Consider the following 18,084-nt stretch of genomic DNA (forward strand, 5'->3'; position numbering starts at 1 on the left):
TCTGTAAAATACTTACCAGACACCAGTTTCCTGGCTTTTCTTCAAACTGAGAATCAAGGGAATTTGGTATCTTTGGGCCGGGAAGCCCTACTACTACTACTACTACTACTACTACTACTACTACTACTACTACTACTACTACTACTACTACTACTACTACTACTACTACTACTACAACTACACAAGAAGAGTCAGCCCAGTCCACTATCTCTCTACTCAATGAAGGCAGGCCCAAGTCACCCAGTCTTTAAAGTATAGTGTATACATCACTTTCCCCAAAAAGTTTTACCATATTGATATAAAGTCAATTCCAAGCTCTAAATCCCAGCTCAACTCATTCCTATGCCTGTAGATAGAAAGACAGAAATATATACACACTAAAAACACACACACACACACACACAAATTACATAGCATCAGAGAATGTTTATGCAAGTGGCAACATATTGAAGTGTATTTCTACAGATGCATATGCATTTTATACAAAATACATTGGTTTTCCTTGTCTTAAGGGAAAATATTTGTTTAGCACAATTCAACAAACTTTCATTACATAGCTACTAGTATAAAGCATTGTGTAGGCCAAAAGTGGGAGATTACCAAAGTGGGCGGCACCGCCCCCTGGTGGGTGCTGCAGTGATCCAGGGAAGTGGTGATGGCCACAGGTGCATTTATCTTTCCTATTAATTGCTATTAGAATTTTTTTTTAAATTAATTTCCAAGGGGCTAAGTAATATTTTTTCTGGAAAGGGGGCGGTAGGCCAAAAAAGTTTGGGAACCACTGGTGTAGGCATTAGAGATAGACAAAAACATAATAGTGCCTAAAGGAGCTTATATTCTACTGGGTACGAGTTTATTCTTCACTAAAAATACAACTAGCAGAGTGATATAACTGTAGTTAAGTGCTTAAGAAATAGTAGCAATGGGACAGCTAGGTGGCTCAGCTAACAGAGAGCCAGACCTACCAAAGGGAGGTCCTTGCATCAGACACTTCCTAACTGTATGATCCTGGATAAGTCACTTAACTTTTATTGCCTAGCCCTTACTGCTCTTCTGTCTTGGAACTGATACTTAGTATTGACTCTAAGACAGGTGGGAAGAGTTAAAAAAAATAAGGAAAGAAAGAGTAGCGATGATGACAGTGATGGATGGTACTAATAGGTGATGACAGATCATGGTGCTGGTGCTGAGAGTTGGGGAAAGTGATGGTGTTGATGGGTAGGAGAGGTGATGATGATGGCTAGCTATATCAGAGAAAGAGAAAGAAGAGCTGTAGAAGTCTGGCCTCAGGTTCTGAGGGGAGGAGAAGCTTACCTGTAAGGATGATGTTGGGGATATTTCCGTGGCTTGAATAGTTTAGCTGTTGTGAGTCTTGAAGGCTGCTGTGACTCCCTGTCAGTCCCATCATGGCAGCCTGTGAGTAGTTAAGTGTGGAGCAGGGGCTGTACAGGCTGTTAGAGCTGATAGCGTTTTCAATCATATTAAACTGTTCCAGCTGAAGATCAAAGCATAGAGCAACCATTACCCCAGAGAATCCTGCTGCCATGTCCAGCTCAGACTGAACGTACAATTCATCCCCAGAGGACAAGAAAATACATGCTTTAACTGGTTTCTGGACTCTTTACCCACGTCTTTTTCCATTCAATTCAAGTGGTCTACATGCTTGTTGAATGAATGAATGAATGAATGATGATGATGGGTCCTGCTGATCTTTTTCAAGAACTGCAAATGACCTTAGAAGATAGTCTGCTAAACTTTCCAGAAGAGGAAAGGGGAGACTAGGCACTGGCAAAGCCTTGTTCTCTGTCATCTCTTGACCCAGGCTGGCACAAAGGCAGACATGCCCATCATATACATCTACACACAGCAGTGCCCTTCTGTGAGAGGGGTATGGACCCAGCTTCCCCACCATCATCTGAAATTTGGTTCCAACCCCTCTCTTTTCTTTTGTTCTCTCATGCACCTCAGAGGACAAGGTGCAGCAATGGTGTGTTATTTGCCTAAGGGAGTAAAACAAAAACTACTCAAATGGTACCTATTGCCCCTGATGCCTCTGAGTTGGGATTTGAACCAACAGCTTCCCTTTGTACCATACTTACAAAGCACATCTCAGACATTGCCTCACTTGACCCTTCACAATTCACCCAGAAGTGAGCAGGAATCCAGATCCACTTTGCAAATAAGGAACCAGAACTCACTCACCTTGAATGAGGAGTTAAATGATTCACCCACAGTCACAAAAATATAACATGGCAGAGTCAGCACCTGAATGTAGGTCCTTGGAGTCTGAGTCAGAAAATAAGGAGTCTCTTTGCCACATTTTACTGACTCTTATTTCAAAGCTTAGTTGGTCAACTTTGACCTTGAAGTAGAGGGACCTTGAAGGTCATTGAGAATGACTATTTTACAGATGAGGAAACTGAGGCCCAAGAAGGTCAAAGGATCATAGAAACACAAATCTTGAGCAGCAGAACCTCAGGGGCTGAGGCTTTCATTTTTCCATTTTACTTTTTGACTTAGCATCAATTCTAAGACAGACAAATGGCAAGGGCTAAGCAGTTGGTGTTAAGTGACTTGCCCAGGGTCACATATCTAAGAAGTGTCTAAGGTCATATTTGAACCCAGGTCCTCCTGACTGCAGGCCTGATCCTCTATCTACTATGGTACCTAGCATTTTATAGATGAGAAGATTGAGGCCCAAGCAGAGAAGCCACTCGCCCAAGTTTACACAGGAAGGTAAACAGCAACTCTGAGATTTGAAGCCAGGCTACATCAACTCTTAACCCTAACCTCATGCTGTTTCCTATAAGAATCTGGCTGAGTGCTGAGAAAAGTTCCTAAAACTCTTTATTACTTAGTGTGATATATTAGAAAAAGGCTTGGTCTGGGATTCAGGAAACTGGAGTTCTAATACTGTTTTTGCCATTCTGTCTGGAGTTTGTGACCCTAAGTAAGTCAGCAAACCTCTATGGGTCTTCCTTTTAGACTAAGTGATGTAAAAGGTCTTTTTCTGGTTGTAAACACTTCCATTTCACATGCCAACTCTGCTACATGAAATGCCAAAATTCACTAGTTGGAGGAAAAAAGGATCTTGAGTCTAGGATCCTTGTGGTCCAGGGACAGTGGCCACAATTGTGGAGGGAGGCAGAAAGCGGCTTGCTATCGTAGCCAGGAGAAGTGGGCATGCCATTCCGAGCAGGAAGCTTACAGGGCTCACCTGATGGGACAGGGCATTAGCCTGCCTCGCTGTCATCTGCTGATCATAAAAGGAGTCCCCAAAGACGCTGCCCAGGACAGAAGAGTGCTGCAGACAAAAGAGAGTCCCGCTGTGGTGAGATCCCCCACACGCCACTGAAGAGGTAACAGGCTGCTTAAGCTGCCAAGAACAGCTCTGCTCCAGGCTTGGCTCATTCCACCTAACCAACAAGGCTCACACTTTTTAGATGCAGTCTTCTGGCCTGACTATGGCCAAAACAAAGGGCAAAAACAAGAGAGTTCCTCAAGGAGCTTAGATTCCACTGGGTGCAAGTCTGTTCACTGAAAATACAACTAGTTGAGTACTATGATTGCTGATGTGAAGAGTCATGTCCCCCTCCCCCAGCAATATTCTCCCCCTGGGGGCAAAGAGCAAGATTCCCCATCCTCTCTGCAGAGGTGGGCAATGAAAACCAAACCCAGTCACAACTTGAGGAAATGGGCCCCAAGTAAGGCCACAAAGAGTCCCTCTGGGGACTATCAGTTAGTGGCTGTGACTGGCTCAGAAAGGGAGCTCAGCCCTCAAGAGTGCCTAGCACGTGTTCCCAAGAGAACAGCCTAGCTACTAAAGCCACGTTCAACCTCCCAAACTGTACGAGACACTTCCAAGGACAGAAACAGACGAACAACAGGGTGACATTGAGTTCAGCTACTCAGAAGGAACTTGTCATCTCTCTAATTTCTGATACTGCAGGAAACTTGTTATTAGGATCTTGTTCCCGGTTATTAATCTATCCTTCTCACTCCCAAGGACCACCTCGAACTGTTAAACCAGAGCCGCTCCTCCTTCTAATGTCCTGTGTATTAAGATGATGAGCTCTAGAGAGTGGGCCTAGGATCCCATGACAGTATATGCCATCATGGCTTCTGGCATCACTGAATCCTAGACTTGGATGAGAGCTCAGAAGTCATTCAAGTCCATTGCTCCATCTATGGTTTGAGAAGCTCCAGCCACATGGAGCTCACTGCTTCCCAAAACAGACAGGCTCTTCCAGTATGAGAATGCTTCGAGAGCTACAAAGCTCTCCTTTATTTGGAACTGGACTATATTTCCCTGTCACTTCCCTCCATCAGTGGACTCTTGACAAATTCACAGTTAAATTTAGTGAAGTCCAACCAAGGGATAGAGAAGAGAATTCTTCCTTCAATGATCAGGATATAAATAAACTTTAACAACCATCGCCTACCTAGTGAGTGTGAACATATAATGGTCCAACAGGAACAGAATGACACTACTGTGTGGCCACATTGCAAAGACTTCAAGCACAGGATACAAGCACATAGCTGGAGGCCATGGAGTCCTATCAGTGAACAAGAGCTAAGAGAACACGCAGCGAACTTCCTTCCAGAATCCTCCCCTCTAGAGTTTGTGCCTGGGCGCACACACATACACCTCCACCCCACGTCAGCCAGAAACCTCCACAAATGTCTCTTTTACAAATCTTTCCAAAAGCTCTTTGTAAGAGGGTATCAATGTAAAACAAGCAGAACACCTGCCTTTACAGAGCTATTAAAATAAGAGAAAGGAAATCTGTCTCCCCATAAGCAGGGCCTGCCGAAGGACGCCCACACCATGCTTAGAGACCTGTGGTTTGGGAAAAAAAACAATTCACGTCCTGATCATCAAAGCAGGCCAAGGCTGAGCTGGGGAGGAGGGAACCAGGTGCTCTCTGGGTGGGCAGGGGGTGAATGGCAGAGATTCCCCAGAATATAAGATGTTTACACAGAAGACCTAGAAAATAATAACCTGCACTGGCTGGCCTTACAGTTGAACAGAATTCCAGTCAAATCTCTAAGCCAGGAAAACTGGGATAGGGTGCCGTTGGAAAGGACTGGGCCAGACTCTTCTGAGAAAGAGCACTGCAGGAATTTAGGAAGACAATTCTCAAGCTAGACTCAGACGTGCACATAGGCCCGTGCAGCAAAAAAGGACTGCTGAATGCCCTTTAGGAAAAGGGCATGTATCGGCATAGTGTAATGGAAAGAGCATGTGATTTAAAGGGGAAAGACCTGGATTCAAGTTCTGGCTCTATTACTTCCTAGGAATATGACCTTGAGTATGTCCTCCTCCTCTCTCTGAGTCTCCACTCACTCAGTTCAAAAATATTGGGATTTCAAGAAGCTTTTCTTCTTTTTCATCCAGTTTCAGAATAATCATAACTGATACTTCTATCATGGTTCAAAGTTTGCAAAGGACTTCTCATATATTACTCCCAATGGAACTTTGCCTATAGCCTCCCACCTAAATCCCAATTAAGACATCTGCCAGGGCTTCAACTAAAGGTAGAAGCAGCAGCTGTTAAGGTCATCACAGAGAGAATATTCCTTCTCAGGGAGGGGTTGAGCTGGATGGGACCTAAGGTACCCTTAGACTCAGAGCTTTGACTTTAAGCCAAGTGGCTAGCTTGATTTGGATAGAGCAACAATTCTGACCATCTTTTTGGTTTTGCCTCCACTTTTACTCAGAAGGACAGCATGTTTCAAAGAAAAGAAGATAGCGGCGAGGGGTAGAAAAAGAAAACAGCCATGGCCACCTTCTGGAATTATCACTATAGAAAAGAGAGCCAACAGGGAGAAGAAACTGTGAGACCAGTGATTTCTACAAAGTTTTGGTCTCAGAAACTGACCACAGAATAGTCCAAAATCACACAAGCTCCTTTAGGGTAGGGACGACTTTCTATTGCCCCATAGCTCACCTCGCAGTAGACCCTTAATAAATGCTTGGTGAATGAATGCATTGTTACAAGTTTCTCTTGTTACTTTCCGCTATATCATGGCACAATACACCGCTATCTAGCTACCTTGAACTAGGACATGGGCTAGGCTTGTCATTTCCAACAAAGGGCTCTATGGCACACACAGTAGGCACTTAAAATCCCCAAAGGCCCTGTAGGTTGATGCCAAGTTTATAATCTGACTTTTTTAGATTTGGTCCCGAGTATCCAAAAGATGTCTAATACACGTTTTTATTAACTATTCCAAAGGCACTGGGGAGAACAGACGGTGGATACCAGGACTGTGAACTGGTTGTTCTGTACTTGGGCCAGGAGCTGACACAAAAAGTAGATGAGCTCTATGCTATCATTCAACTTAACTGTTAGCTGAACAGAACCAAACTGACCAGGAGCTATCAGGACATGATAGGCTAGAACCAAGTATGAAGGAAAGACCAGATCAAGGAGGAGTTAAGAAAGCAGGCACCACCAGGAATGCCAAGGAGACAGGAGATGGAATGGAGGCTGGGTAGAGGAGCCATAGCTGTAAGATATTTCCTTAACTTCATTATCCAGTTAAAACCTGATTTCTGCTTTTGTCTTAAACCTGAATGACAAGGACTTACATCCCCAAAGAATCTGATTTATCCACTTCTATGATACAAGTTCATCCCAACTTAACCCATGGTCAGCTCCAACACCTTTACCATCACAAAGTACAAATGTAAGGGGAAATTAGGATCAGATAACTTTTCAGAGTTCTGGGACTGGCTCTCCTCAGTGCTGAATCATACAGACTCAGAAAACAGCCTGAGCATTGAAGATTGGGTAGAGACATAATCTCTTCAAACTGGAACCTATTTGATTAGAGGGAACAAGATGATGGAAAGTGCTGGTTTCAGCACCATAGAAGGCTGATCCTGTGAGTTTGGGACCTCTCTGGGAAAAAAAGGGCTCAGGAGAATATTACTGCCTCTGCTCTGATGTTTACCCACCAGTAGTCATGAAGGTGAGGGCAAAGGTAGGCCAACAAGGAGACTCTTGACCCTCACACACTTACTCACTGGAGAAATCTGAATCACATGGTACAAAGGAAGGCTGTATGGATTGGGACAAGAAATTAATTGTGCCAGGCAATCCATCTACTGTATAGAGACAACCCCAAGGGAAATCAAACTGAAATCTCACTACCATAGTGCCTCAGGCTCTGAGGATAATAACTCAGGTGGACAGAAAAGGTCTTCTGCTAAAACAATTTTTATCCTCATTTCCACCCTGTGCTTGCAAAGAGTGAAAGACCACTGAGGCAAGGAGAACACCACAGTGAAGTCCCAGTTCTAGCCCTGGCTTTGCCATTAACCAGTTGAGTGACCCTGGGCAAATCAATCTTCCTCTCTGGGCCACAGAGTTTTCTCATCTGGAAAATGTGGAGTTGAACTATATGAGTTCTAAAATGCATTCAACTCTAATGTCCTAGAGTCTAAGGTCCCTTCCAGCTCAGATGGAAGTTACCCTAAACCCCCTGTCCATGATTTGGATGGATATATCACATTACACAGGTGTCAGCTATTTGAATTCTACTCTTCCTGTTCTATACCAGCAAGAGCACAGAGCATTCAATTAACGGCAGACCATACAAATGTTAGGCTGGCCAACACTATGTAAAGGTTTTTAACAGGAAAGCCCCTTTCTGATGAGAAGTGGGTAGCAGGAAAGGACCTAACCAGCAAACAAAATGGAGAGAGAAAAGTAGCTCATTTAAAGGCATATCCCTCACAAATCTGTTCATCTGAATCAGAAGGCTTGAAATAGGTAGACTGCATTTCCCTAAAGGGGTAGCCATATCAGAAGACGATGGTCTAAGGGAGGAAGTTTAAAAATGATGTCTGCTGTTCCTCTAGCTGTCATCCTAAAGCCTAATGGAGAACATGACAGCTATTAGGTGCTGTGTCTGGATGGCACTTGGCCAAACTCTTTCCAATGAAATGACTTAAGTCACATGCACCTAATGGGTTGTCATCTTCCAGTTTTCAAAAACAACTCTCAAGCAAACCACTGAGTAAGTATGGTTAATGGGCAAGACTTCTGTATGTTCCCTTCCTATCTTCAGGAGGAGGTGTTCAATAGAGACATAGTCAAAGACAGGTAGAAGGGATAAAAAATGGGGAAAACAAAGGGCTAGCCAGGGCCAGCCTTTAGGACCTAATAGAGGAAGAGCTCACATCTTTGTATGAAGTTAAGAGAACTAGAAACTCCCCCAGCTGAGCATAAAGGATCTTAAAATCTACGGCAGAGCTGCCCTTTGGGTTAATCAATATCCTTTCCAGGAATCCCCAGCTTAGGGGTGAGACCATAGGAATGATTTTATTAAACTGGTTTTAGAGAAAAGAGAAAGAATGGGTACTTGACAGAGAGCAAGAGGGAGCTGAAAAGCTCAAACCCTGCCTACTTTACCCTAAAATGGGTTGCGCTGGTTCCTATGGAGTCAAACACTGGCAGCCAACTCTTTAAAAAGCAGAGGTAGAAGAATGTTGCATTGTGTTCTTCTGCAAGATTATCCTCATTTCTCTTGTTGGCCTGTGAGAAATGACACCAGATATACCAAAGTTGTAGAGTTTTGGTGTTAATAGGGTCTTGATCAAGGAGCTATGCAGAAAAAAATAAGGCAGGTAGGGTCCTTTTGGGGAAACTCTATAGAGGGGTGATGTGCAAACTCTATGAACTCTGGGGATGCTTACAGTATGGGATGCTATTCTGGTCTGTATGTTTGTCTGTCTCTGAGATGCCTCTGGAGGAGGGAGGGAATAGTGACATTGACTGAGAGAGAGATGGAACACTAGGGAAAGAGAGATATCATTCTGGTAGGAAAAGCTCTACGATCTTGGATACACCGTGGTCAATGGCCATGAGGCAACCATCCAACTGGATTGGATGGTAGACCTGGAGAGGAGTAGCACAGTCATGAGAAGCATTAGGGATAATCAGTCAGGCACTGGGCAGATGTTCTGATGCTCTGTGGGAGTTTTAGTATCCTTGCACCCTAAAGAAATATCTCCATAGTAATTTAATTCTTTAGCAGCCCTGGGTTTGCTCTTGACTAGCAGTCTGGCTCTGGGGAAGTGAGTGTAGCTCTTTGGATTTCAGTTTTCTCACTTGTCAAGTACAGATAATATCCCTAACCTGGCTGACTCAAATGGCTCTTATTAAAATTATTCCAATGGATCTATCATTAATTTGGAAGTTCCCTCCAATGATACAGATCTCAAAAGTCCTCTTATGAGAAGAGCACTTCGTTCATTATGAGGAATTTTGTACACGTGGGCTAGTATTGGTAATTATTATTCCCCTGTGAATAAAACCCCTTGATGAACTAGCTGTGGCTTAGGGTGGAGCCAAAGGGAAGTATATCCTTAGAACCACAAGAACCCCCTGGATGATGGAGTACAGAGAAAATGGACAAGGGCCCATGTCTAGAGACACACACCCATGGGCCCAAATCTGGGAGATAGCTTTGGACCCAAGAGGCAGTGGAGTGCCTAATGACCAGACCCAGTTGCTGAGGCTTGGGATGGCATGTAGTTCTTGAAGCTTATAGGGATCAGAGCTGACAGAAGCATCAGCATCTAGGAAAGGAGGCCTACAATAGAGAGACCTGAGACCTGGGCTGTGCCCCAGCTCTGCCACTGGCCTCAGGCAAGTCTTTTTTCTCTTCTGAGCTCCCATTTCCTCAGATATCAATTGGGGACAAGGACTTGTTACCAGCTCTTCTCCCTCAGTCACTGTGAAGAAAGCATATTTTATAAGCCAGAAGCTGGTACAGAAAAGTAGGCTATTTTTACTGTCCTATGATGCTAGGAAACCCAAATGACTTGCTGCCCAAAGCTTTGCCTCATCTCTCTTCTTCCAGTAGTTGTGCCTGACAGGACACGGCAGAGACAAGCAGAAGATTCCCTCACTCTCAGCCTTTCTTGGATTGATTCAGACCAAGAGGCTGCCACTACTAAAATCCAGAGGCTTCAGTTATAACAAGGGTTGGTCGTTAGGGCAGAAAAGGCTCATGGGAGTGTTTTCCTTTAATCTCCTACTGGTCCAAGCTGCCTGGTGGCAGCAATAACAATACCTGGGCTGGATGCTGATTGTAGAAAGGATAGAAGCATTAAAATGGTCATGACTAACACAATCAAGTTACACCCCCCTCACCCCTCCACCAACTGTCTGTAAGTTGATATCAATGGTAAAGTCCCTAGAACTTATAATGCCATTGATACAATGGGATTTTGGAGCACCATCAGAGAACGCAAGAACAGAAACCTGGTCTCCCAGGTCCTGGCAGAAGCTAAGGTCCCTTCCAGATCAGAAATTCTGTCCTAATGTAGCTTCTAGAACTAAGCTGCTATAATTCTGATAACTGTGACTAAATCAACAGCCACTAGTTTTGACATCCTCCTTGTCAAAATCCCAAGCAAATACTTCCCCATTCAACTGCTATTAATTTGTCTTAGACTGAATAGCCTAGGTGAAGCACAGTTCTGAGAAGTTCTCTTAAGGATAGAAAATCCTGGTCAATGAGCCAGAGCACCTTCTCCCAATGAATGAAAAGGAGTGGACATTTCTGGCAGTTAAAACATTCTGTATGAGTGGGACCAGACAGGATGAGACATCAGTGAAGCATGAGGCACAGACAGTGACAGTGAGTGACCATGGGTTGGCAATGGACACACTGGAGACGAGAAGCAAGGCTTGTGGAAGCACAGAGTCCCTTACTTGAGGGGAGCTGCCAGGAGAGAAGCCTTGATTGGAGACAGGAGAGGTGGGAGACTGGTTGGCTGGGGAGCCAGCATTACTGCGGTACTGCTGGAGTGAACCCTACAGAACAACACAGAATTAAAGACCATGGGATCGATGGAAGGTTGAAAGGTTATATATTTATTGGTGCATAGCTGGAAATGGTCATCAACAATTCTAACCTAGGATGATGAAGTTGTCACAGAAACCAGGAACCCTGGGCCCTACCAAGAAATACCCAGGTTTGCACCACAAGCTGTGCCTGAGTTTGCTTGAGGGACCAGATGGTCAGTGCAGGTTCTCAAAAGCCATGGTCTTTATATGGCTCATTCAGGACAGTAGAACCCCATTATAACTTTATTTTCTGGCTACGCAGATTTGGCTGTACTCTCACATCCTCTCAGAACACTGCTTTAAAAAAAGCCCAATATAGATATAACCCATCTGGCTACAAGGTAGGAATCAGAGTGATATCACCGATACTAGATCATAAAGGGGTTCTACTGTGTATACAGCCTGCTAGCCAAGAGAAGCTGGGTAGGGTCCAAATTTTCCATATACTTTTTACTTCTAGTATAGCCCAGCCCCCTCCCTGGCCCCATCCTATATTCCTTATCCCTCCCCCAGCCTCCTTTGCTTCAAGGACAGGGCTGGGCATCACTCTTAAGTCCAAGCACGTATACAGATTTTAATTAGTCTAATACATCCAACTTCAAATGCTTACAATACCCTTCCCACCTAGAGACTATCCTGATGGTGCTATGAAAATCCCACCCTTTGTATTCAACTACATTTTGACCTGTTCCTTTGAAAGATATTTATTTCCTTTTTATAAAGGATCACTTTTCCCTCCTAGAGGCTGCTGTCAACACTTAGGCAGCCAGGTCATTCAAGCATAGAATGTGCATAAGGGTTAGGTTAAGGGCTCTGGGTCAAAAGGACTTCTCACAATCTCTCAGAAGCTACTGTGAAAAAGGCTTCCAAGATCCTAAGGAAGAGCATTCCTCAGGAGATCCCCAACCATCCAGAGGCCTTCTTCTAAGACACTGTACTAGGATTCAGGCGAACATAATGGTTTATTTGCTAATGGGAAGTCTTGCAGGCAATCAAACTACCTCCACGCATGTCTTCCTAGGAGACAGTAATGTGCTCTGTGGGAGCAGGCCCCCTCAGTGGGAAATAATAATCAGCATTAATTAAGTGGGCAGGAGAGGTACTAACAGCCTCTTCTTGGGACTGCTCAAGATAAGAAGAGCTTCTATCAGAAACTAGTGATAAAAATGCCCAAAGACCTATGGATCCTTTTAGTGTGCCATCAACAGATTGGGAAATACCTGAAAATGTCACAGATTTATTCATGTTATCATTTCCACAGAGTGGTGTTGAGAAGAGAGAGCTAATCTTGGAAAGATCTGGATCCAAGTTCTGCCTTGGACACATATAGATGGTGTGACCCTGGGAAAGTCACTTAAAAATCAGGGCTCTAAGTAACGAAGACTCAAACTAACTTGCATCGGAAGAAAATTTGGGGAACTCCTTATGCCAAAGAAATCACAGATCCAATCTCTAGCCCTGTCTTTGCTTCATTTCTAATACTTGAAAATGAAAATTTGAAGGCTCTGAATTTCCAGGTTTGGGCTCTTTTAATGTGTGAAACAATCAAAGGCAAGTACAGAATATCTGGACTTGATTCTGCACAAATTCACAGCTAGGAAGGGCAGTATACAGGTTCAGATTTGTCCTGTTTTTCTTTTTTGTATCCATATCCATATTCTCTGTTGGTGGAAGGATCCTACCTTTCTTGGGACTCAGAGAATTCACATTTCTCTGGTGGTCTCTCTTGCCAAGGGAAAATGGAAGCTCTCTGGAGCTAAGACGCTATGATTCTTGTTCTATCACTTTCTAGTTATTTACCTTATAACCATAAACTTTTATTTATTTATTTTGAGGCAGACAGGGTTAAGTGACTTGCTCAGGGTCACACAACTAAAAGGTAGTTGAGGCTGGATCTCAACTCAGGCCTTCCTGACTCAAAGCTCATCACTCTAACCACTGTACCTCCTCACTGCCCCATAACTATAATCTTTTTTTAAACCTTTATTTTCTGTCTTAGTAACAATTCTAAGACAGAAAGGCAAGGACTAGGCAAACAGTATTAAGTGGCTTGCCCAGGGTCACACAGCCAGGAAGTACCTGAGGCCAGATTTGAATACAAGTCCTCCTGACTCCAAACCTGGTTCTTTATCCACTGAGCCACCCAGTTGCTCCAACTATAACCTAACTGAGGACATTTAAGAATTAATTACATGATGAGGACAGAAATGGGGTATGGTATCAAGTGCCAGTCCTCAAGTTTTGGTGGGCACTCCAAGGTGGAGAAAGGTACTTCTTGTCTTCTTTTGTAGACATTTAGCAAAAGAAAAGGGTTTTGATTTTGTACTGCAGTTGGACAGCTTGCTCAGATTTTTTTTTTCTTTCCTATTCTTACTAAGTTCCTTCTACCTGAAAGTTTCAGACACCTAAGCTGGCCCTTAGCTCTTCTAAGTGCCAAATTATCAAAAGTTTCCCCATTCTTGCAAAGAAAACATCATACTAAGGGCTTCCTTCCAGAGCTGGCAAGCCCAGGACCTTACACTGACCCATCTGCCTATTCAGTGAGATGTCAGCCCAATGCTAACTTCTGACAACTGTTTGGATGCTGGTGAGCCAGAAAAAACACTCTGGGTTAATTTTAAGAAGCTGCCATTATCAGATGCATAGTAGTGACTCACTGTGTTTAAAATTAGGAACTTGACAAACATTACAAGCCGTTCCTCACTCAGCAGCCACAATTGATCATAAACAGCTCATTCTAATGAGTTCTGAGCCGCGATCAATTCTATTCTGCAGCTGTTGGTGTACAGAATAGGAAGGACGACACGACCACCAGTACCCAAAGGGTAGAGAGGGATCAGGGGTCTCACTGCATTTGCTAGCTCAGCTAAGCACCTGTTTTACTCCCCTGACATGCCCTGTTCCCCACCCCCAAATCCTCACACTTTGGCTGCCCCTCCATTTGCATGCACTAGCCTCAGGGGCCTCTGTCTCACCTCCTTAACTATCCTGCCAATGGAGGCCATTTGCTTGGTGGGGGGACAACCCACCTGGCTGGGTGCACAAGGATTTGCCCCAGCCTCTAGAGGCTGACTATCAGAAATCACATGCAGTCTAGGAGGTCACAGAAGGACCTTCAGCTGCACCCAGACTGACAAAATCACAACTCTTAGGACACGCCAAAATGAAGTGTAAGAGACTAGTAGAGGAAGGCTCTCCCCATGCCTGCATCTAGATACATGGAGGCTCCCCTGTACCCCAGGCTCATGGGCTAGTTGGGCTCCAAAAGCCCCAGCCTCCCTCCTCCCCAGCCCAGTGGCAGACACTGGTAGTCCCGTGCTGTCTGTCTTGGCTGTCTGCAGCCCGTGGTGCCACAAGCTTACCGAGGCGATGTCTATTCCCATCGACGGCTGGGCCTGGTTTCCTGGAGGGGACTGGGGGATAGTAGATGGTACTGTGACTGAGAGAGGGGGTAGTGGTGGCCCCCGCTGTAAACCAGAGCTCGGCATTAAAGGGGTAGTCTGGGAGAGGCTGCTTGGCACCTGGGACTGGGGCTGTTGCGGCTGGGGCTGCTGCTGTTGCTGCTGCTGGGGCGGCGGTGGTGGCTGCTGGGAACTTGCTTGAGTGAAAAAGGAGTATGGGAGCTGCTGCTCCAGGGACAGAGCATCCATAGCCACAGCCTGAAAGGGGGAGACACAAAATGGCAAAAGATGTCAGACTGTTCCCCAAAGAGCATCCGCTAACTACAACAATGGGCAGTGAGGGCAAGTGAGCACCTTTCAAATCCAATCCACACATAATGTATGTGATTCTGGGCTGACTAGCTGATCTCCAAAGCTGAGAGGAATGTGAACTTTCTGTCTGCCACTTGTCTGTGAGTCAACAAGCCCACTGCAATGGGCATTGATCTGCAGACGCCAATGTCGTCATCTGTAAAATGGCATGGACAATAACGACAACAAGAATCATAGTTCATAGTTCTAAAGTGCCTTACCTTGTACGGAGCCCTTTTCCAACCATTCTGTCCTCTGACCCTCATAATACCCTATCGGGCCAGTCAGGCAAATGTTGCTCCTTTTTTACAAAGGAGAAAACAGGCTCCAAGAGGGGAAAAGACTTGCCTGAGGTCACTGAGCTATTAAGTGGCTGGCCTGGGAAGAGAGCTGGGGCTTCCTGATTCCCGGTCCAGTAGAGGCTGAGCCCTAATGTCAGTGTTAGAGGCCTGCTACCCACTAGCCATGGGACAATCTCTGTAAAATGAGGTCTTCTGTATGACTCTCCCCTGGGAATGAGGGAAAGGCTCTGTAAATAGGAAGGAGCTAGAAAAAAGGGAGCTGCTGCTGCTGGATGAGAGCCCACCCTCACACATCAGGTGTCTGCCCCCTCCATGCCATGTCTCATCATTCCTTTGGGGCGCTCAAGCCTTCATCTTTGCTGTCTTTTACCAGCTCTTTTCTGAGGCCTGGTTTGGCTCAGGGCCTGACAGCAAGGTTTGTGTTCTCTTATACTCATGAGGACTGGCTTACAGATGTGTTTTTGCTGCTAATGTGACTCCCTCCTCACTCTCTGGGGCCAGGTTTGGGAGCTGTCTCATGGGATTATAGACTTGAAAGTTGAAAGGAGCTTTCACTGTCATTAAGTTTCACCCTCCCATTTTAAGGATGAGGAAATAAAGTCTTAGAGCCATGAAGACACAGGCTGAGGGTCACACAGCTGGTATATATCAGGGGCAGGATCTGAATTCAGGGCTTCCTAACTGATTCCCAAAGCCAGCAAAGCTGCCCTCTCGGTTTCACTGACACTCAGTGCTCGCCAGGGTATGAACATATACCATAATCTTGGCCAAAAAGCCACTGGGAAGACTCAGTTACCGAGAAAAGATAATCACACAATGCATTCCAAATTCAAATGGGATAGGGCCTCAGTTTCCCATCTGCAGAATAACGATACTAATTCTACCTCGTAACTCTGGGGAGGATCAAATGAGAAAATACATAAAAAGTGCACTGCAACCACAGGGCACTCACTATGGATATCTCAATTCTTATCAATGATTACTGGCTTACACAAGGCTACTATGAGGGAATCATCTTATTAACCACAAAACATCTTAAAACTGAGTTATTAAAATGGTCAGCGATACCCCCCATGTACCAGAGAGATGACTCGGCCTAGTGGACAGGGCTGTACTTATCAAATCAGAAGGGATGTTTCAGCCTCACTTCAGACACTGGCTGGATCAACACAGGCAAAGGGACAAGGTGTTCATTTGTCTCCACTTGTTTCCTCATAAACCAGAGAGGCCCTAATTCCTCAGTTGTTGTGAGGCTCAGCTGATAATGTCTGCAGAGTGCTTTGCAAACATTAAAGTGCTGGATAAAGACCAATTATTAACATTTTTCCCTGAAGATCACTGAGAGGTGGCTGCGCTCATCAGCAGAGGTAGACACAGTGAGCCCCGGAGCTCCACACCACCGTCTGTCTGGGAGTAGAGGCTGCCAGTGCCCTTCATCATATCTGTCCAACATGAATATGCCACATGGCAAGAACACATTCAACTTTCTGTACTGAATACCCACAACTAGTGCAGGGTTCACTTCAGAGCATGTAGTAGTTATGGGCTTGGAGTAAGAAGGGTCTTTAACATCTGAGCCCAAGAGTATTATGGGGAATCCTGGAATGCTGGGAGGGACCTTAGAGGTCATCTAGTCCATTTCTCCCATATTAGAGAAAGCTAGCATTTATATAACTTTTAAGATGTAGCAATTGAGGCCTTGGAGAAGGGGGAAGAAGGTGGAGTGAACATGGCTTGTCCAAAGCCACCCACAAGCAAAGGGGCTGAGATCAGAACATGGCACAGGTCCACTGACTCTTAAGTCCAGGCCATTTTCTACTACATGAAGATGCCTCTATAGTAGAGCATACATTGAAAGCATTTAATAAATTAACATAGCTTTTATTCCTTCCTATGGTATTTTAGTTTTATCAAATACTATCACCACAAAATCTCTATCAGTATTATTGTACCCATTATACAGATGAAGAAACTGAGGTTCAAAGTAAGTTCAAAATGGTTCATAAGCAGCAGAGCTAGACCTCAGGTTTTTTGTCTTCCACTCCAGGGCGCTCTCTACTTCACCACACTGCTGACCCCAAAGCTGGGTCACTTCTGAATCTAGGGTCAAATACTTAAAACTATGACAACACAAATTGTCTTTCTTCTCTTCATGTCCAGGCCTAACAAAAGTGCTCTCTCTAAGGTGGCAGGCTCCCGTGTACCTGAGTGATTGGCGACAGAGGGGAGAGCGTAGGAGACATCTGCTGGGTCTGCTGCCGTCTTGACTCCGAGTTCAGGGAGAGGGGGCTGACGGCTGGCTGACGGTGCTGCTGTGAGGAACCTTGAGTCGCCGACATGCCTGAAATTCAAGAAGCAGCCAACTCATGGGCCAGGGCCCTGAGACCTCATGGATTCATTATGTTGAACCTGAGTCCTGATGGGATCTCGACAATTCACACCCTACACACCCTCTGGCTAAAAATAAAATTCAGATCTCCCAGTGATTATACCAGCACAACAGATCCTGTGACTAGCACCTGTAATAGCTGAATAGTTCTGCTCTCCATGATCTTTTAGGGACAATAGAATCTCTGGGATTGGGCAGTGATAAGAATAGAGGCACCCTTATATCAATCCTACTTCATTCAAAGGTATTTGAGCCATAGAATCACAGAATCACAGAGATGGAAAAAGTTGCAGAGATCATGTAGCCCAAACTGTGTTTGAAATATGAATCACTACCAAAGTTCTCCACAAGGACATTCCTAACTTATAGAACCTAGAAAAGACCAGATATCCTCCAAGTATATGAAAAGTATTTGATAGTAAACAACTGTACAGCTTCAAAGAATGCCAGAACTGAGAGGGCCCTTCGAACACAGGATGTCAGGGCTAGGAAGACCCTTAGAACAAAGAATGTCAGAGCTGGGAGGACCCTCAGAAACCAGGACTGAGATGTCAGAGCTGGGAGAGCCCTTAGAACACAGAATGGCCAAGCTGGGAAGGCCCTGAGAAAATATCTAGGCCAACCCCCTTTTTATAGCTGAAGGAAATAAGGCCCAGAGAGCAGTGTCTTGAGCAGGACCACAAAAAAAGTAATTAGCAGAGTTTGGACTTAAATTCAGGTCCCTCTGACTCCAAACTCAAGGTTTTTCTCTGCAGCCTTAATTTCTTAGCCTT

General features: G+C 44.8%; 1 protein-coding gene across 2 annotated transcripts in view; it reads right to left on the minus strand.

The window, feature by feature from the left end:
- Window positions 1-18,084, minus strand: part of CRTC1 (CREB regulated transcription coactivator 1) — a 133,514-nt gene that overhangs the window by 2,721 nt on the left and 112,709 nt on the right. For both annotated transcript variants that reach the window (XM_044672297.1, XM_044672288.1), the window contains 5 exons: window positions 17,127-17,263; window positions 14,231-14,527; window positions 10,734-10,835; window positions 3,218-3,304; window positions 1,315-1,495 (listed from right to left, as the gene is read on the minus strand). In XM_044672297.1, coding sequence (XP_044528232.1) covers window positions 1,315-1,495; window positions 3,218-3,304; window positions 10,734-10,835; window positions 14,231-14,527; window positions 17,127-17,263 — 804 coding nt within the window. The remainder of the gene's footprint in view (window positions 1-1,314; window positions 1,496-3,217; window positions 3,305-10,733; window positions 10,836-14,230; window positions 14,528-17,126; window positions 17,264-18,084) is intronic.

Source organism: Gracilinanus agilis, chromosome 1 (assembly GCF_016433145.1).
Source record: "Gracilinanus agilis isolate LMUSP501 chromosome 1, AgileGrace, whole genome shotgun sequence".
Lineage (NCBI taxonomy): Eukaryota > Metazoa > Chordata > Mammalia > Didelphimorphia > Didelphidae > Gracilinanus > Gracilinanus agilis.